This window comes from Atractosteus spatula, chromosome 19 (genome assembly GCF_055471065.1).
Source record: "Atractosteus spatula isolate fAtrSpa1 chromosome 19, fAtrSpa1.hap1, whole genome shotgun sequence".
NCBI classification, from domain to species: domain Eukaryota; kingdom Metazoa; phylum Chordata; class Actinopteri; order Semionotiformes; family Lepisosteidae; genus Atractosteus; species Atractosteus spatula.
Genome location: NC_142724.1, coordinates 1,691,787 through 1,712,983, shown reverse-complemented (window position 1 = coordinate 1,712,983; position 21,197 = coordinate 1,691,787). Strand labels below are relative to the sequence as shown.

The window sequence follows — 21,197 nt, the reverse complement described above, 5'->3', positions numbered from 1 at the left end:
GGGCACATTCCACAGGACCGGCGCGGAGCTGCAGGAAGCAGGAATGCTGGTTAAACAGGTGTGTGATGTAATTCGGGGACAGTGACCCTGCCCACAGGCCCACCATGTCATCAGCCCACCTCCAGGCACACTGCTGGTCAGCCACTCGGACAGCCAGCTGGACTCACACACCCCACTGCCCTGCAACTGCCCAGGGGACACCCTGGGAAACTCAGGAAAGCCTGGCTGGAGAGGTTAGATGTATGCCACGGCATTATGGAAGTAGAGCAGTAGAGTCTGGGAAAGGTAAATGGTAAAATATCCATGAAGAATTACCATATTCAACATTCATAAGGAAATCCAGAAAATAACCCATCGCCCTTCATTTTCCACGTATCACTTGGTTGCCCACCTGTTACCTCTGGCTGTCCCCTGTCCTGTAGCTACAGGAACATCTTCCCTCTGGGACATGTGCCCAGAATCACCTCCGCCTTTCCTGTGTTTTAGACAACTGCAGAAAGGAGGCCATGTGGCCCATAATGTCAGTGTGCTTCAGTCGCACGAGCAGCTCTTGTGTTGTTTGGAACAACCCCCCGGTCATCTCTAGAACAAAACCTGGACCCCAAGAGCAGCTGATACTGGGGGCATGCGTCTCGGCCCCCAGAAGGACTATGGAGAGCTGTGGTGTAATCAGATCTTGCCAAAGCAGAGTGAGGTATTGTAAAATGCTGTAAGCATGTTCCATTCTGAGGCGAAGGTAAATTCAATATGTGGTGTAAACTTGGGAGAGACAAGAAAAGAAACCATCCATCCCTTTTCTAACTGCTTCGAAACAGGGTTGCCATCCCAGCAGGCAATGGGCAGAAGGCAGGGGTCACCCCAGACATAGAAAAACGTAAAAGCAATTTGCAAATGTTCTGTTGATAACTTCCCTACAAGTTAATACCAAGTCTGTAGAGAGAGAGTCTTGCCTGCTCACTGGACTTGCAGAAAACACTTAAGCATTCAGGCAACTCTGTGCACTTTTATGGAGTTTCTCTGGGGATTTACTGTGAATTTAGTGACAGATCACAGGCCAGCCTTGGCAAGAGAAGCAATCTGCGAGACACAGTGAAGGAGACGCTTGTTCCGCGCTGACTGTTGAGGACTATTGAGCTGTTTTTAATGGAACTGTGGGCCAAAGTGCTCAGCAGTTACAAAGAGTGATACAGCTCAGGCCAGAGGGCACTCTCTCATAATATCATTTTATACCAGAGCAAGGCTGGGATCATTCTTATTCATATCCATAAAATGGTTTTTATTACTAAATTGCCTACAAATTGCGGAAAATCACTCCTTTGTCCCAGCAACCCTTGGACAGCACAGCCCAGTTTCCCCAGTCAGCGGTGAACTTGCTTTCCATATGAAAAAGCACAAGGTGCTGTCAGACCAGCTGGGTACTAGCCATCAGTAAGAAGTCATACACAGTTAATACTGTTTTTATAAATTAGGGGTTTTCAACAATAAACTAAAGTAATTTACTGTTCGTTGTAGAGTACACTGCAATATACTGTATATGGATGCAGAAAGAATGGGTTTTGCTTCAAAATGAACTAAAACAGGGCAGGTTAAGACAGCAAGCAAAAAACTTGCATTTTGTTTACTGAGACAATTCTAACGAAACACAGACGTTACAGTTCTGTTGGTTGCATAATTAAACACAGTTATTCATCTTGATATTCAAGAAGAACCTGAAGGGCCAGGCTGTGGTCACCGACCCTGTCCTCTCAGAGTGGCCAGGTCTACCTGTGCCACCCAGTGTCTGTGTCCAGGCTGTGGTCACTGGTACTTCGGCAGGGTCTGTGTTTCAGTTTGTGGGGAGTTTGTGTCTGGTCCCCTGCCCGGAGCTGACTGTGCTGCAGAGTCAGCTCTCTCTCACCCACAGCCCTCCGCGGCGCAGCTAGAGGTGACCCAGAGCGGGGCAGGAGGTGTGCTTGTTACACAAGAGCGCAGAAAAACAACCCACTTCATTCAGGAGAGTCCTGCGTCACTGGCTCCGACACAGCCCTGCCCACCCCAGGCGGCGCAGCAGCAGGTCTCTCGGCTGGTGGTTACTCATTAAAGGCCGGGGCCGCCTCTCACGCGGGGACATGGTGCTGCAGCTGGGGCGCTGCCAGTCGGTAGGGCCACAGTGAGCGGGCTGGACTCAGAGGTTTGTCTTCGGCACATCCCCTAACTCCGAGACAACAAGCCCAAACAAGACAGCTTGATCGGATTAAAGTGGCACTTACTGAAATTCCAGCCACATGTTTGCAGTGAGAAGGGAGGGGAGACATGGGAATGTAATTAGTAAAACACAACAAGAGACTAATAATCCACACAAAAAGATTGCTTAATCTTCTTTCACAGAATAAAATCAGGCGTCAAAGAGGTCATAAATTTAATCTAGGCTTGCCCGTATTTGCTAGACATCTCTACCTGTAACATAAGAGAGAAGGTTTTTCCATTTGCCATTATAATCTTTACCATTATATAAATCTCCTTCACACCTGGATCCATTGTTCACACCATGTTCATCCCAAACTGCTCATACAGCCATACAGTGGGTTGGACACGTCTGACAGCTGCTGCTCAAGCAGCGAGCAGGATCTTTAGCAATGATGTACAAGAGCACAACCAGCCGATAACAGAAAGCCTCTATTCCTGGAGAGGGTCACGGTGATTCTGGGTTTGTCCTGGAGTTAGTCTTCGATTTAACTAATTTCATCAGTCCTTAGTGTAAAATAAAACCAACTCTGACAGTGTCAGTACATGGAACTTTACTCAGCCTCTCTGCAGCTTGAAGCTGGTTACTCTGACTGACAACTGACTTGTTGATGATGAACGTGTATCGGACAGGCCCTGAGTGAGCATGTGGCTCTGCAAAAGTCCAGCTGGTTCTGTTTCAGGCAGCAGACCTGAAGGACACTCCTAAGACTCAGAAAGTGGCACAGGGCTGATATTCGTGACAAACCCCATGTCTGACCTTTAAAGAGCTAATAGCAAGTTTACAAATATGCCTGAACAAACAAATACAGAAATCAATGAGCCTGTGAGGAAGACCAAGGCTGAGAGCTGCTGGTGTACTGTAGCAGCCTGGCTTTCCCTAGAGGACTCCCATCCCTCTACTGCCCAGCCTGACCTGGCTCGGGCTCACTTACTGCCAGACGAGACACTAGGAGATGTTTTAAGTGTCTGCCAGGGGTCTATTAAAAGAAATTAGCCTGCAGGTTAAATTGAAAGTACAATGTATCCTGTAACAAGTCTCGTATTTCTTTGTCAAAATTGAGTTTTCGTAAACTTTCCCTGCACAGCAGTCCCAATGCCAGAGCAAGAGTAAGGACTCCACCTGGTGGAAAGGATGTGCTACTACTGTTACAGTCAGGAATACCGCCTACACCTTCTCTCGTTGAGTCTTCAAGCATCTGCTGAACATATTCCAGTTGATAAAAAAAATCTTTCATTTCAATCCAAAGATCGGTGGTACTTGTTTTCCCAAGGATGTACTTTAGTCATAGTGCAGAAAAAGCACACGCTACCCCCGCAAAACTGGTTTTCAAAGCACGTTCCCAAACTTTTTTGCGACTGCAGGGTTCTTCAGCACAGGGCCTAACAAAGACAGCCTGCTGCCCCCTGCAGGAGAAAGTTAACAGCCTCAGAAACATACCGGCTGTGCCCTGATCCCAGCTCTGATCCAACCCTTTCCGAAGCAAGTCCCGCAGAAAGAGAGAAGAGGCAGGAGAGGCACCGGTTGCTCGTACACTGGGGGGTACTGTACAGTATACGCTGCAGTAACAGGCACTCTGCGGAGACTCTATGGAGGAGTATCCAGGGCTCTGACCAAATACAAGAGCAAACTGATCATGCAGAAAGTTTCTTCCACCACCCAGTAAACGGCAATGCTGCTCTTCTGCCTGAGAAACACAGCTCAGCCCAACTGCTGCTTCTCATTAACCGAGTCAATAACTAAGCACACTCCCAGTCTTTTTAGAAACCTTTTTATTTGTTTAAATGGAGGTTAACTCGAAACGTATCTGATTTACAGCGCTTCTGGTAATAGTCTTCGTCCCCCGGCTTTAACAGAATGATACAAACCTGGTAACACTTTTAGGATCCAATATAAATTAAAAATAATAAAAATAAAAATGTTACACATGATCAGTTATTGTTGACAATAATATATATATACTTACGGCGATACATCTCTGAATGGAACATGCTTTAGAATATAACAGGTTTAAGTACAGTATAGAAACAACAACTCTTCATCAGAACACAAGCATCCTCATAACAAAATGAGCACCAGGAAAGGAACTAGGAAACTTGTCCGTTTTTTTAGTACAGATAATTGCTTAACAGTTTTATAAATAGGCTTATACTGCAACCTTAAAGTGTTACATCATTGTTTTACCAACAGTTTAATGGGCAAAGCAAGCGAACTGACAAAAATTAATAAAAAAAACCTTCAAGTTACACAGACCCACCCCACCCATGACAGTCTCCGAGGGTCGGGTGGGATCATGCCTTCTTTGGAAATGCTCGGTTTCATGCTGGGAACCATGCTCAAACTACCTCTGTGTGGGGCGACTGTCAGCCCTAGAGAAAACTCACCGCACTGTGACCAACACAGGGCTCTCCTGCCTGGGACCGGGCCTGATGTCTCCCTCCGCACCGCACCAGGTCTGGGACACGGCCTGAGGCTGGAGAGGCGCTGGGCTGCTGGGATATACCAGAGTGCACTGGTGCCAAACCGCAGGCAGGGGATTGTGGGACAGCAAGGGACATTTGCTTTAACTCCTTCAATTTCTCTTCAGAGCTTTTCTGGGTGTTAACCCAGCACCTGTGTGCCCACAGGGCCAACAATGATGGCCAACAATGATGAATGCGTTTTGAGAATTGACTCTTATCTGGAATGGGATTTATCGGGTACCTTCCACTCACTGAAAAGTGGTGGAATCCAGGAAAATCGCATGTATAATATTCCCAGATGGAGACCCGTTTGTGCTGCGAGGCTGAATATTTTACGTTCAGGAATGAGTTAATTAAAAAAACCCAAACAAGAACTCCCCAAGGAACCAGGTGAGTTTCCCCGTGGGGCAGTCAGCCTGGACACACACAGACCCCTCGCTGACCCCCAGACCAGGACACGCCAGCGCGTCACGGGACAGAGAGCCCCCCCGCCTCCCTCCTGTCAGTGCGCTCGGGGAAACACAGGCATACGTCGATGCAGCCCCTTTTTATCCTGCCTCACATTCATGTTGTTTCTGATTCTGACATTTGGGAACAGGCAGTGTTTACCTAAACAAGGGGACAATCAATGCAGCCAGTTCAGAAAGCAGAGTGAGCGCTCAGGAGAAGCGGCCGACAATGCGGTTTGACAGGAGGTGTGGCAGGAGTGCAGCTGACCTCTGACCCCTGACACGCTGACCTGAGCCCCACTACCCCGGGCCAGAAAACACTCTCCTGTCCCTCTGGTTCCATCAGACACTAAGTGCACAAACTGTGGTCCTGTATCCATTCGCACAACACACTTCCTCAACTCTCAAGGACAGGACAGGAGACATGAGTGCTGGACACAGATGGAAGATAACCAGTGAAAAACAAAAAAAAGGTATAGGTATCATTAATTCGCCTTGTCTGCAAGTTACACAGCAAAATATATATGCATGTATAATGAATTTGCACAAATAAAGTCCACTTAGTTTCTAAAAAAGTGAAAGAAAAAAACAACAACCTCCTTTTTTAATATCTAAGTTAAACAACAACTACATTATCAAAAGGCAAAAGTAGGTATATTGCAACACTCTCCCTAAACCTCTATCGTGCACACACCTCTCTCACGCGGGCTGGCTGGCACACTGCGGCCCGTCATCGGCACCACCAGCGGACCGGCGCCGGCCCCAGGCATCTCCGAAACAGGAAGAGCTCTTGCTTGAGAGGAAGGGGGTGATGGGCAGGAGTGACGGGGATTGGCACAGTCTCGCTCGCGCTGGCCAGGAGCGCCCCTGTCTAAGCAGGTGGGGGGTCGTTGGCTACAACAGGCAGATATGTAGAACAGAAGGCTCTCGGGTCCGCAGAGCTCGGGCACCACACGCCCAGACTGCCCAGTGCCTCCCAGTCACGCCTTGCCTTATTCACCAGTCACACCCCTGCCTCCAAACGAATTTCAGCCAGCACCGGGTTTCCCTGAAGCAAACTGGATCGACCAGAATCATACCCGAGCTCCCTCCGAGGCCGAAACTGCTGGGGGGGGTAAAGAGAGCGGCGCCCACCAGGCGCGCGGCCGGCCGAAATCGATCTTTTCATTTTTCTGAAATGACCTGATCTTAATTTAGATTGCGTGGCTGTAAACAAAAGAAAGGATTGGCTTTTCCAGGGATACTGGGGGGCTGGAAGGCGTGTGCTCGGGCTCTGCCAGCTTCCATCGCCCCTCCGCCTTCCCACAGTTCGCCGTTTCTGCCAGGGAGGGAGCAGTTGCATAAGAAGAAAACAAAACCCGGCCTGACTGAAAAGGATTGGTGTGCCTCCCTGTTTTCATTAAAGTGCTGAGAGAATGCCTGCAAACAAGTCCTTGTTCAGGGGGACGCCTGCACTGCACAGCAGCCCCCTCACGGCCTGCCCTCGGCCCTCCGCCGGGCGCCTGACATCAGCCGGCACAGAGGGGCCCGCACAGCTGCTGCCACCCCACAGGATGGAACCAGCAGGAAAGAATATCTCCCAGCAGCCACACTAGCACAGCAGCTCGGATACACCCCCGACACCCTCGCTGGACCACGAGAACAGCAACACCAGGATGGGCCTTTTGAATGAAACTCCGGACAGCTGCCAGAGGACAGAAATCATAAGACTGCCTGCAGGGGAGCACCGGGGCTGTGATGCTTGGCCTGGCCTTCCGATTAGAGGCGGGTCGGGGGGTCAAGACTCTGATCGGACTGTGTCCAGGAAGAGGAGAGGTCTCCAGCTGCCCGCCCCACACTGACGGCATCGCGAGTCGCGACACAGTGGCTGCGAGACCAATCCTGCCCTCACAACTGCAGGCTCACCACCCCTGAAGGACACCCTCGACTGTGCTTCCAGCTGACTTCATCTGAAAGTGCTTTTTACAACACTTCAGCTCCCAACAAGTCCCAGGACTCACTCCACCTCTGAGCCTGGAAACCTCCAGCTGCCTCTGACCCGGGAATAACAGAGAAGGACCTGGCCAAGGCCCACCAGTCCTATAAGGGTGCTGAACTGGGTCACACGGATCTCGGAGGGGGAGCGAGACAGGAAGGCTTTGCTGCTGGAGTACGCTGACTGTGGCTCTATAGTGCACGGTAGTGAGCTGGTTCTCGAACAATAAAAACAAAACCATTTGAAAGCTTGGAACTGCAGCTGTGCTCCGAGCTGCTGTGCAGTGCAGGGGCCCTGTGACAGCCGGTCTGTCTGCCGAGACAGGCGCAGGTGAGAAAACACACACACCACTCATCCACACGATCCCGTCTGATCGCCATAGAGGTCTTCTCACTGGTGCAAGCTGGGGCTTGCAATTTGTCATTTATATTAAAAAATAGTGCAATATTTTTCAACATTTATATAAATAACTCTAAATTCGTGCTTTTTCTTTTAAGTCCTTTCAGGCTTTTTTTTTCTTTTAACACAAAGTTAAACATGTTTGAATTGGCACCCTGGAAAGAACAAATGCCATTTCACTTTTTCTAGTTATGAGACAAAACAAGAAGAATGAATTTCTTTTCTCTTTATAATCCCTTTTCTTTTTACAAAAATACCCCTGCCTGCGCACTTTGTACCCAATACTCTTATGATACATATTGCAGATTAGTCAAATAAACACAGTCTTCTTTTTGATTTTCTTTTGTGCAAATGTTTCTTAAAAGGTTAAGGAAATTAAAGACAAATAAATAAGCAGGACTCATGCACACTGCTCCAGCGATGAGTGCAAGGACAGGTCATGCCCAACAGAGCCAGCTTCACGCCAGGCTCAAAGAGGAGACACCTGTCTACAGGTAGCAGGCCTGCACATATCAGTGTACCGACCACGCGGGCCTGAAATAAGTCATCCGGATTGCAAGGGAAGACTCGACACTGCTAAAGACTTTCGAGCGTTTCGAATTAAGGACAGGTGCTGTAGAGGTAAGTAAAGTCTAACAGAGCTCACAGTGACAACTGAGAGACAGCTGAACACACTCTCGGCAAGGGATAGGCTGGTTAACTCTGAAAAGAAGAAAAAAATAATAATGATGATGAAGAATAAATATGGAAAGGGGGATGCAGCTCAACACATTTTTTTTTAGAATTCCTCAATAGCTGAAAACCTAGAATAGCCAAAGCTGTGAGCACTGAACAACACAGAACAAGTAAATATTTGTACAACAGGAGGTGGGGGTGGGGGGCACAGGCTGGGCACTCCGTCCCTGATTGTGGGATCATCATCCCCCATCCCCTCCCACCCCCTCCTCTCCCCCAGGTTGGCCAGCCTGCACAAAGGGCCACAGAGGGCCCCGAGTATCCGAGGCTCGGCCCCCCTGCCGGTGCCTCAGTCTCAGAAGGGCTGGACCTTCTGCGTCTCCTTGTTGCGCGCGTTTGTGCTCTCCAGGCTGATCTGTGCTGGGTCCAGTCTGTGCTGGGGGCCGTGCACTGGGGGGGGCGTGGCCGTCTGCACCGGCGGTCTCTGGGTGGAGGGGTAGTAGGCGGGGCCCGGGTGGCAGTGACCTATGACCTCGCTGTAGGTGGGTGGCGGCCCCTCCATGCGGCCCTGGCTGCCGTAGCAGGCGGCGCTGACCCCCGAGTGCAGGCTGGGGGCGCACAGCGAGGCGTCGATGAGGTCGCTGTCGAACACGGTGCGGTTCGGGGGGGCGCGCACGGACTCCCGGTTCAGCTCCAGCTGCTGCTCGGGGTCCCGCAGCTGCAGGGTGCAGGGCCCCTGGTAGGGGGGCGGCTCCTCGCCGTCCGACAGCGAGATGGTGGGCGGCAGGTCGATGTCGTGCGGCAGGTAGGGGTAGGTGGGCTGGAAGCGGGCGAAGCGATCCCTCTGCAGGTAGGAGGGCACGGCCAGCCGGTCCGGGGGCCGAGGGGTGTACATCGGCTGCAGGGGGCAGAGGCAGGAGAGAATGAGTGCACTTGCACGCCTATCTGTCCATCTCACTGCAGCAGGGTGGACCGCATCTACCAGCTTGCTAAACGCTTCCTTAACTGATATTTAACCTAGGGGTTAAAGATTAATAATTAATATCATGAACTTGGGGTTAATAAGTTCAGTTCAGTGTATTCGTCACATGCACAAGTGCAGTGAAATGCTTATTTGTATGTACGCTCCAATACAAAGACATTAAAGGAATCACCAAAAACAAACACAGAACAGCAGCAGCAGCAGCAGCAAGTTAAATAACATACACAATAAAAAACACAAACAAAGAAACAACTTTAAAAAATAAGGGGAGTGAGCATTGCTGCCTCGCAGCACTGGGGTGCTGTTTGTGTTTGTGTGGGTTTCCTCTGGGTGCGCCAGTTCCCTCCCACAGTCCACAGACATGCTGGTGGGATAATTGTCTTCTGGGAGAATTAGCCCTGGTGCGACTGTGTGTGTCTGTCTACCCTGCAACAGACCCTATCCAGGCTGCACCCCGCCTTGTGCCCATTGCTTGCTGGGATAGGCCCCGACGCCCCCATGATCCTGGATTGGATAAGCGATTGGAAAATGGATGATGCATGCATGATGAAGAGAGGCCCCAGACTCTAAGAAGCAGTATTTAACTGTCCTTGTCCTACAGGTCTGAGCGTGCAGTGACTGCTGGCAGACTAAGGCTGTTTGCTGGAGAGGCCTGAAGTGAGACCTGGCCTTTTTACACCGCCTAGCAAGCCCCAGAACGCACACCAGCACCTGAAGCAGACAGCGAGAGCTGAAGCAGCACTCTGCTCTCGAGAGCCTCTTCACCCGCCACCCTCTCTCGCCTTGAACGAGAGCCGCTGTCCAGATGATGCCTGTGTGAAAAGGCTGCTTTCTTTCCCGAGGACAAAAGCCGCCGTGCTCGAGAGCTGCTCTCCAAACCAGCCTTCTGTCAGCCCTCTGCCCTCTCGCCATTGTGCTGCCACAGATCAGGAAACGCCAGCGCCACCTCTCAGTGTCACGCACAGCTCCAGCAGCTTCTCAGCCTGACGCTCGAGTGCTTTAGACTGCAGTCTGGACATACTGATGGCAAGAGGGCAGCTTCATTCCGGGCAGAATCGTGCTCCTGCCCGCCTGCCGTGTGTACAGTACAGCTGAAGGAACGGTCGCACAGCAGAGCTGGAGCAGGTCCTCTTCTGAGGACTGACCGAGGAGCTGGGGCTCCAGCGACACCACCATCATCTTGTCAGATCTCAGCAGCCGGGCGACACCATCTTAACGAGCTCATTACTGAAGGAGATAACAAATCCACAGTACCTCTGTCATTCCACTGGAGGGCCCAGAGCTATCGGATGGCCACAGGCTCCCTTCCTGAAAGCACAGAGGGAGAGAGAAACGGTCAGAAAGAGACATTAATGCTGAACTGCAGGTGTGCGATTCTCTAACACACCTGGGCTCTACACAGATTATCTGCAGGAACTCTCTCAATAAATCAGAACAGTCTAGGGATACAAAACACCCACAGTGGTCTTACTCACACTGTGGCAGGTGGTGAAAATTTCAGCAGTATTTTTTAGGTTTTTCCATGTTGTAAAGATTAGATTCAGATCTGGCGCTGTCCTGCAGGGCTTCCAGGGGGACTGCACCAGCATTCCTCCAGGCCCCGTGTCCCACTGGGATGCCGAGATACGGCTCCTCAGGCTGCCTCTGAGGGGCAACAAACCCCAGCTCCCACTGTGCTCTCTGCTGCCCCCCAGAGGTGGGACGTCCTACCTACCACAGTCAGGACCCCAGTGTCCAGGAGAAACTGAAAACCCACCCCTTCAGGATATTCCTGACCCCAGGGCCCTGTGACTGACCCAGGTAACTACTTCCTGTCTGTCCGGCAGCACTGGAACTCCTCAACGCGGTGCCACATCCCGGATCTTAACGAACACCACATCTGCAACCTTCGCATCTCGAGTAAATGTGACTGCAAGTCACTTTGGATAAAAACGTCAGCCAAACAAACTCATGAAAATGTACGCAAAATGTAAACGTGTATAATAGGTCAAGTGCTGCTATGTAAAAATAAAAAGTGACTCTAGGCTAGTCGATGTGTGTGGAGTCTGAGCACCCAGAGGCAAGACCAGCGGGCAGATGTGCTGAGTGTACCTCTGGGCGCAGTGTACAAGTCTGACAGGAGGGGGCAGCACACAGCAGTAGAATTAGAGACCCATGACTGAATGGGTTCAAGGCAGGACTTACTCAGACCTAGCCCACAGGGCCTAAAGTTTTTAACATTTCACTTGAGCTGAACTTTCAAGTCACTTAATTCTCTTTTAAAAATAGTAATAAATAATTCTCTATTTAAAAATCTTTTAAAAAGGTTTTCAGTTCCAGAAAATTGCAGGTTCCAAATTAGTACAAAAATAAAACCCTCAAAACATCTGCAAGTATTTAAGGAAATTAAACCAATTAAAAAGATGTAATTTTCATAAAATAAAAGCAACTGCAGGAGCTCGACAAGGGGAGGGAGAATCCAGCTGGAATGGAAATGAGCACAGACTGGAGATCAGGACGGTAGCCTCAGGAGAGAGCTGAGTCACAGTCTCAGGACAGGTGCTGAGGTCTGCAACACGCACACAGGCCACTGGGTGGCATTACCCCATCTGGCTAAAGAAAAGGAAAGATCTGAGATTGCATGAAGAAACAGGGGTGGGGGCCAGAGTCTGGCAGGAGGAATGAAGCCCAGCCGCCAGGGAAGAAGAAAACGATGCTAACGGACCCTCACTCCACCTCTGCGCGACACCCTCCTGCAGGTCCCCGGCAGTTCAGAGCGCCCCCCACTGCCTGCGCCCAGACCCCCATGTCGCACACGCCGCCAGACAAGTAAGTGCAGGGCTCGGAGCAGAGGGGCAGCCAGGAACAGCACAGCTGCATGACAACGGCACACTGTCTGCAGCTTTAATAAGCAATAACTCCTTACGCTTATATCCACTCAAAGTGCTTTCCAGGTCATGCAGCCCCACCTGGATGATGCGCCAGTCCGCTCCCCACACACCAGCTCTCAGTGGGGAGGAGAGCAGAGTGATGGAGCCAGTTCAGAGATGGGGATTATTAGGAGGCCATGACTGGTAAGGGCCAATGGGAAATTTGGCCAGGACGCCGGGGTTACACCCCTACTCTTTTCGAGAAACGCCCTGGGATTTTTAATGACCACAGAGAGTCAGGACCTCGGTTTTATGTCTCATCTGAGGGTCGGCGCTTTTTTACAGTCTAGTGTCCCCCTCGCTATACTGGGGCATTAGGACCCACACAGACTGCAAGGTGAGCGCCCCCTGCTGGCCCCACTAACACATCTTCCAGCAGCAGCCTTAGCTTTCCCAGGAGGTCTCCCCTCCAGGCACTGGCCAGGCTCACACCTGCTGAGCTCCAGTGGGCTGCCGGCTGGGAGCTGCAGGGTGATATGGCACAGACTGGTGCTCTTAACAGAACGAATGAGCTGGCCCTGCGTGCGTGCCACACTCCTCCGCTCTGCCCCCCTCCGGGCCACCCCGCCCCACCCCGCCACCACTGGGCCCCCCGACGAGGAGCAGTACTCACCGAGGCCAGCGGGAGGTGCCGCCGCCGCGCCTGGCCGTGCCGGCTGATGAAGGAGCGCGCCGACAGCTTGTAGTGGTTGAGCAGGCAAGTGATCACCACCACCATGACCATCATCACCACCACGATCACGATGATCTGGACAAACTCCAGCTGGGCTGCAGGGGAGAGACAGAGGAGCAGGGGCCTGTGAGAGAGGAGCCACAGCTGTGCTGCTGCATCAAGCCTCTGCAATACTACACCTGGATTCCTCCCTTAACTTGGCACAGTTAGCACAACATGACCAGCTGCAGTGTGCAATTTCCCTTCAACTGACGGGATCACTGAACAGGAAAGCTCTTCACTGCTCCTGAACAGGCCCAGCCCTTTCGGTGCATCTTCAAACTGGCTGAAGATCATCTATTTCCTGAATAATAATAATTCCTTACACTTACACATACAGTATAGCGTTTTTCTGGACACTCAAACACACCATGCAGCACGAATCTCGGCGCTCCCTGGGGTCAGCCGGCTGCAGGCCAGCTCGACAGCACGAGGAGGCAGATCACACAGCTATCGCGTTTTTACAGCCTGAACAGATAGAAGGCTGCTACGCCGGAGCCCCAGAAAACCCCCCGTCCCGCCCAGACATCACTGGGCCGCCCCCCCCATCACAAGATCCCCTTCAGCCCTACACAGCCGAGCAGAGCAGTTGGAGCTCAGGGCTGTGGACAGGCCCTGCCGGACTGTCCCGCACCACCACCGATTTCCCAGGGTCAGCCCGGTATTCTAAAATCCCTGCGCTGCCAAGTTTCAACTTAATATCGGGGCTATTATGAAACTCATATCCTAGAACTGCGCTACAGAAATCCTTCGTTACAGGACCATGTGACTTTTTGACTTTCACGTGTGGTGGTAAAAAGGAGGGAGGCGTCTCCGACGCACAGAGCCACCCTGCTGTGGCCCCTACTTCCAGAGCGCGGGCACCCTGGAGTGCCTGCTGCCCACAGGCCGAGGCCCTGAAGTGGCGCCTGTCCGCCCCTCAGCCCAGATACGGGCACAGCTGCGAGCCTGGCACAGCCTCAGGATGGGCTCGGGCACTAGCGAGAGTTGACCCAGACCTCCCCTCCCAGACACGCTCCAGCACTTTCCTGCCCTCTTCCCCTTCCCTGCTGCCCCTGGGAGCAGTTGGGAGCAGGTCATCACGCGAGGGGCAGGCAGGCCGGCCGGGCCGAGCTCAGCGGCGTCTCGTTTCCTCCGGCCCAGCGGGGACAGGAGCAGCTGCCCCCCCAAGGCCCCGCCGGCTCTCAGTTCCACTGAACAAACTACTTGCTTCACGCATTCACAGTCTTTACACCCGGTGACCTGGAAGACTAGCTAGAGGGGAAAACACAATTCAAGGAAGCAAGCAAATTTAAAAAATAGCCCAAAACTTGGGCCTGGAAATTAATTCTACAAACAACAGCAAACATGGGAAGGAGACGAGTGCATTCTGGGCTTTAGCGTCATTGAACCCACTCAATTACAAAACCTTATTAATAGAAATTAATTGCAGGACCTTATCAGTAGAAATTAATTGCAGGATCTAATTAATAGATTCTCTTATTAATAGAAAAGCACAGAACCGACAGTGGAAACACCAGCAGAGGCAGAGCAAAGGGAGACAGCGAGACGACAGCAGGGCCTTTTCCTTTGTTCTGACTGGGCTGCTCTGCCAGACCAGACACCAACAACACAGCCCGACGAGAAGCCCTGCCCCCCACCCCCCGGGAAGGTCACGGGGTCACAGAAGATCCCATCCGAGGGAACCCCCCCTCTCTCCAGGGCACTCCCGGTCACTGCTGAGCCAGACAGCTCTAAGCGCTCTGGCAGACAGAGTGGGGAGGGGCCGTGGGCAGCCAGCGATCTCTGTAGTCCTCTTACCGCACGGTCACAGCCACAGCGCTGTGCGGCTTTCCAGACACAGGGGCCGGACCTGGCTGGGGGGGCTGCTGGTCGCTCACGTCTGCTTAACTGTCTGAGCGACAGACGGGGGGGGGGCAGAGGTGAGGGGTCCACATAATTTGTTTGCAGAATTTCCATGTGAATGCAGAAAATGTTTTTAAAAAAGGGCGGGCAGGGAGGGGAGACAGGGAAGCAAGAGAGGACAGCGCAGGGACAAAGCTGTTCTGCATGACTCCTGGCATGAATGACGCAGGCAGTGTGGGAAATTCAGGACTGTGGAGTCGTTGCGTGCTCTGGAGCTAATAACAGACAAACCACGCACCCGGAGTGCACTCTCAAACAACTGCAGCACAGTGAGTGCAGAAGATGCTTTAAAATGAACCAAAGGGAACAATCTATAACAATGTCCATCTACTGTACAACAATGTCATATGTGTACACAATAACAGATATCGTTGTATACTGCATCTGTCCATAATAACCATTTATTTTTTGTTGCTCGCCAGTATATTCACGGGGTGTCAGCACAGACATGCAGTCTGACTGAAACTAAATGGAAACATGGCTGGTTGTCACTGGCTGTCTGTGGCTGTGAAAGGCAGGCAGCAGCTTAGCCAACAGAAAGCAGAATTCTTGCTCTTTCAGGCCTCCCTCTCGCCATCTGAAATGATTTTGCAGTTCCTGCCTGTTTCAATGTGGGCTTGACCTGCCTGCAATCCTTTCCAGATGCTCTGCAGAGCCAGATGTGAGGTCAGTTGCCCGGTGAGCTGATGCAGTGTTGCAGGCAGGCCAGACACCCACCCCACAAGCACCACAAGCACAAAACACAACTCTGGACTACTGCCTGCTACCGTGCAGTCTGGGTGTATGGGCATGTAGGTGCAGATCAGACTATAAGAAGTGTCCAAAGAGCCCATCAAGCTCAACTGGTATTTAACAGCTAATCAATCCAAGGGTCTCACCCACTTTTTTTCTTGAAAGAATTCAGGGTACCGGCTTCAGGGTACCGGCTTCATGGCTGGGTAACTTGTTCCACACTCCCACCACCCTGTGAGTAAAGAAGAGCCTTTCACAGATTTTCCAGTTGTGGGTCACTGCTTACTTCGAGGAAGTCCACTGGGCCGATGTTATTTCAGCCTTTGAGGATTCTGTGTACTAGGGCTCAGGTCTCCATGCAACCTTCTTTGCTTGAGACGAAAAAGGTTCAGTTCCAGCAGTCTGTCGTGTGGGACAGTCCCTTTAATCGCGAACGTGTGTCGCCGCTCTTCTCCGGACCAATTCCAGAGCAGCAACACAATTTTTAATAAACACGGGAATCAAACACCACATTCTGAAAGGGGTCTTTTAGCACAACATCCCAACGACGCACAGCCTGGCACAATGACACCTTGCCTGAACTTGCCTCCCCCTCTCCTCCGGGTTTCCTGGAAGGTTAAGGTGCAGGGGACCGGGACAGACTCAGATCAGCACACACTTAAAGAGCTGCTGCATCTGCACGCAATGCCATCGCAAAGCCAGCAGTCCAAATTGGACGTAAACCAACAGGTTTTTAAGCGTGCTCCACAGATGTACCCGTGAGGCAGGTCAGGGCAAGACACCCATGTCCGTTACCCTGATGCCCCCCCTCCCCGCCCCGTCTCCTGGCACAGCGCCGCTGGCCCCCACGGCTGCCCCTCACCCTTACTGGTCACTGCACTGGTTCCAATAGTTCTTAAAGGGTTCTGCTCATCAGGAAAGGTGGCGGGTGGTGGGGGCCGGGGTTTTTTTTTTAGAAACATCCAGCATATCTCCCTCCCACCCGAGAGAGAATCCCACTGCGCGAGGCACATCTTCAGGACCGCGGGCTCCACGGCTCCACGGTTCGAATCCAGGGACACTGGATTCCCAGAGTCTCTGGAACCCGGCACTGGCACACGCCCCCTGGGGGGGGACAGTGTGCGGGAGGAAAGAGGATTCCACACCAGGGGGTCATCTCTAATCATCACCTTCTGCGCTGCTCAGAAAGAGATAAGGCTCTTGCCACATAACACACAAACCCCAGCAGGGGGCGCCAGCAGCAGGCGGCTGTGTTGTCCAGCTCTGGGTGATGGATGTTCAGAAAGCAACGTTCTGCTTCTGCAGCACGTGTGGAACTTGTGGAACAGCCACGTGGCTGACAGAGGACTAGAGGACAGTTAAGCGTGCTTTACGATGATCTGCATGGTAGAGGCTGCCACTGTTACACGCAGGGCCAGCATCGCCACTGCAACTGGGCAGATGGCCAGTGCAAAGAGTCCCTGAGCAGTGATGAAGTTCCGCCATGATGAAAACCCCAGCTGCAACCTCGCAGGCAGGAGAGGAGCTTTCTCTCTCCTCCCTCAGCTCCCACTAGGGACTGGTCCTGGAGCAGCAGCGTGCACAGCTCTGTCACCTCCTCACTGCAGTCTGCACCAACCAACACCACACACAGATGGCCACCACGAGCTGACTGACAAAATAATCACAGGAGCCCTTGCATCTCTTTGAAACTTCTTGAAATAAGATTCGAAGGGAATCTGTGCTCGTTGAGATTTTCTGGCCAAAAGCCTCCTGAAACCCGGACACTCAGACTGGGTCTTTACTCCTCACTGCACCACCAGTGCCTGTTTCTGGTGGGACCGTGCTGTTGCTGATGATCAGGACTGCAGTCAAGGGGAATGTCCTGCTTTTCCAATAAGACATTATTGCTGGTGCCATTTTCCTCTTACTCAGTCTCCTGTGATCGAAACAGACTGAAAAGCCAGGAAAGGGGGTGCGTGGGTTTTGAAGATCCTGCTGGCCGTCACCCTTCTCAGACCAGGCCGGGGCGATCGGGAGAGCCGGGGTGTCCGAGGCGAGGAGAGGCAGGGGGAGTGCTCCCGTCAGTGAGGGCGGCTCTTCAGGGGCGGACACTGAAGAGACACTGCAGGACCCCTCCCTGCCTGCGTCTCCATCTCCAGACTCCGGAGAAGGCGAACATGAGGACCCTCTAAAACCGAAGCCTCAAACATCTGAAACCTGAAACACTCTTCCGCACCGATGTGCAGCCTTTTCTCCCCGGCCTGGGCACGCTAACCCACAGCAGAGCAAGGCGGTGGGATTTTTTCACTGAATTCTTTATTCAAGCAGGTAGGTCAATTCACAACATTTCCATTTACAATGATGCCCCATTCACGCCAATGGGAACCTACCAGAGCAATTTCTCAAGGGCACAACGGCCAAGGCCATCCTGGATTTGAACCCACGACCCCCTGGTGTGGAGTCCAGAGCCCTGATGTCTCTACTACAGTCTGCACAGTCCTGGCACTGTTGTGTCTACTAGAATCACCATGGAAGCAAAAGCGTGTTTACACCCCAATATATTCAACTTTTAAAGAGAGCCCTTGCAACTCTGATATTCACGCCGACAAACTGGTTTAAAAAAAACGGATCATTAGAGTGTATTGATCTCTGACTTCCTTTCCCCCACCGTGCACATAATCTGTTCTGAAATCACAGTGCATGTTGTGGGGGGATTTTGCTCATCGGGTTCAAACCGATAGCCCAGGTGCTGTAGATCACAGAGAAGGGTCATGGCACAGTCATGGTGTATGGCAATGCGCAGAGGGCACCCCAGCCACGGCGGGTGAGCGCAGAGCTCAGGGCTCCAACCGCAGCTGTGAACAGAACGCACCTCTCCCCTGTCCCAGTGTCCTGACACCCTCCGAACAGCAATACTCAGACCCCGGCGCCTCATTAGGGTTACAGACAGGGCTGGGGTCCCCTGAACTGATTGCCTGCAGGGGTTGCAGCTACTGCGCTGGAGGGGAGGAGTGCAGCCCCTGATGTTCCCATTGAAGGAGGGTTTTGATGGGGGTGGGGGTACCTTCTTGCTGTGCACAGTGGACACCCCAGGGTGCCGGGAGAGGTGCTGGCTGGCCTTCTAGGACAATGGCCGGGAGAAAGAGCAGACACCGACCAGAACCAGAATCTCCAATGTGCATGCACGCCCACGCACGCCGCTGGGCAGACTTGCACCTGCGCCTCCCTGAACACAGGCCCTCTCGGACAGCCTCGGGCCAGGTGCAGCTGACAGGCACTCCGACCACACCAATATCACCATGCCTGGGGTTGTACCTTCAGACAAGCTCCTGCTATTCAATGGAAATAATAAGCAAATTCCTTGCTCTTGACAAACAAAAAGCTGCCTAAATGCAAACATAGAAGATTAGCCTTTCTTCTGTCACACATGGCTTGAGTTGCCCTCTGCGCTCCTGGATTATATAAACAGCCTCTCTTTCCTAGTCTGCATTTGTTATTATACAGAGATTCTCATATCGGGTCTCATTTCAAACAGCCTGGCTTTCCCAGCACCTCAACCCGCCTAACCTGCCACTTACCGACAGACGCAGTGCCTATCCAGACATAACACCGTCTGCGCCCGACCACAGCACAACCGGAAAGACAGCAGCTCCCTGCCAGGAATCCCGCTCGGCTCTTAAGCACAGGGAGGAAAAAGCACGCACTGAAAAACTAAATAAACACATCTGACGATGACTGACGTCTCATGCCAGCTCAACAGGCATTTAACTTTGAGAATTCTGTTTTGCAGAGACTGGGGGAAAAAAAGCTACCTGCAAATACCTGAAGTTGTTTTTTTTGCGAAAATAGCAACCTGCTCTTTTGCCGAGAGATGCTGCAGGCTCGAGGCTGTGGCTTTTTAATCTGTAAGGCATGAACAGAAAAAGCAAAACCCTACCCAAAGACAGAAAGTGCCTCTGCAGATGAATGCTGTAATCTCCCCTGTGTTTGTCCTCTCCCTCCACCCACTCCCTCCAGCCTCAGGATCTTCCCCAAAGACAACAGCTTCAGGTGCGCTGTCAGTCTCCCGCCCTGCGCCTCTTGTTCGGAGATAATCTCCCAGATCTGGCTGGAAACACCCCCGCTGTGCTGCTGTGGACTGACAGGGAGATTGGGATGTGGTGAAATACAAACTCCACGCTTGTTCAGACTCTTCAGGACGCTTTTTGGCTGGAGCTCCTGTGAGATCAGACCCACAAAGAGGACTTCATGTGCAGCAGGGAGACGCACAGTGTCAGGAAAGGGATGTGTGGGGCTGGCAGTCCGTGTGGTGTTGAGGGTTCGAGGCACAGTGTGCACACTGCTGTTGCACCCTTGAGCGAGTGTTACACCTTGCACCCTCGCTGCACCGGTCACCAGCGGGTGGCCGGTGGCAAACCAGACCCAGACCCAGGCTCTGGTCCTGTAAGCAGCTTATTTCTGGAGGACTCTTGCCCAGCATGGCTCAGGGAGTCCTGCACAGCACGAGACTACAGCACTGACCCCCCCAGACCAACAGCACCCTGACCGCTGATACTCCTCAGAGCCGTGTAGGACACTAGAGACACTATCCTATACCGGGGGCTACACATATGCTGTGTGACACTAGGATTCAGAAAAGACACAGTGACGGTTAATTGGTTAACTGTCTTCTAAAAGAGAGTGCTTTGTTACAGAAATACTGAAAACCTCAAGCACTGTTCGTGAATCCCCTGGCCTGTCCTCTGCTCCAGCTGGGCTCCCCAGTATAGAAATGAGCCTGGACTAATCTGACAAGGAGGATCTTCAGCTCGCACACACGTCAGCTTCCCTGTCTCTGCTGCTCTCAACCAGCCCAAAGCCTCCAACTGTCCCAGAAGCTTCTGGAAAAGGGGGCAGTTAAGGCCGTTATCGGTTACGAGGAGTAAGTAAGAGCTCGTCGGGAAGGTGGGGCTGGAAGAGCTGGATCAGCCCTCATCCGACAGGCCTGCTTCAGGATCCAGAACGGATGAATAAGAACAGGGAAGCATTTCTCTGCGCGCTGGGGAGCCCCCGACGGTGCTCGAAAGCACATGCCATTGTTAGACTGCGCCCACAGGCTGTGCCAGCTGGGACGGCTCTCGCCAAGCCCCCGGCAGCAGCAGCACGCCCGCGCGAGTAATGGCCAAACTATTTCACGAACCGGAAAAATCAGGGAGGGCTCCCCGTGGAGAAACAGGGCATGGCGGCTTTTTTTAGAAGGGATTCAGACAGACAAATCCGGCCCCGAGCCGAGCTCCTGCCCCCGTCCCGGGTGAGTCAGCACACAAACGCGCCCTCATCCCGCGCGGGGCGACTCACAGGCCAGGTAACGGCGCTCTGGCGGAGCCGCGGCAGGCGGGAGGGAGACGGGCCCGGGCCTGACCGGACCGCCTGGGCAGAGAGGTACAATACCCATGAGTCACCGGTCACTGTGCGCCGGGCGACGCGCTCCTCTTCCTGCGCCCACAGGCTGCCCTTCTCTGCTTTCTGCAGGGAGGGAAGCGGGCTACCCGTCTTCTCAACAGCAACACAAGCCAGGCAGCCTCGGACAGGGGCTTGCCGGCGATACCTGGTGTCTTTAAGAGCCTGCGGAGCCAGCGGGGGAGGGAGGACAGGGGCGCCTCCCATCTCCACACAGCCCATTGATATTCTGCACTGGGGCTCGGCTTTGTTCAGCCGCACACAGCCGACGCCACGTCTAGACGGGGCCAACAATGGCCGGCCCAGCCCCCGAGGAAGGTCACCAGCGACGGCAGGGCCAGGGAGAGCCTGC

General features: G+C 52.7%; 1 protein-coding gene across 1 annotated transcript in view; it reads right to left on the bottom strand.

The window, feature by feature from the left end:
* Window positions 1–3,981: 3,981 nt before the first annotated feature.
* The window catches only part of pmepa1 (prostate transmembrane protein, androgen induced 1), a 32,341-nt gene continuing 15,125 nt past the window's right edge, over window positions 3,982–21,197 (bottom strand). The window contains exons 2-4 of the mRNA XM_088937457.1: window positions 12,689–12,843; window positions 10,421–10,474; window positions 3,982–9,082 (exon numbers count right to left, since the gene is read on the bottom strand). Of these exons, the coding sequence (XP_088793583.1) occupies window positions 8,540–9,082; window positions 10,421–10,474; window positions 12,689–12,843 (752 nt within the window). The 3' untranslated portion in view covers window positions 3,982–8,539. The remainder of the gene's footprint in view (window positions 9,083–10,420; window positions 10,475–12,688; window positions 12,844–21,197) is intronic.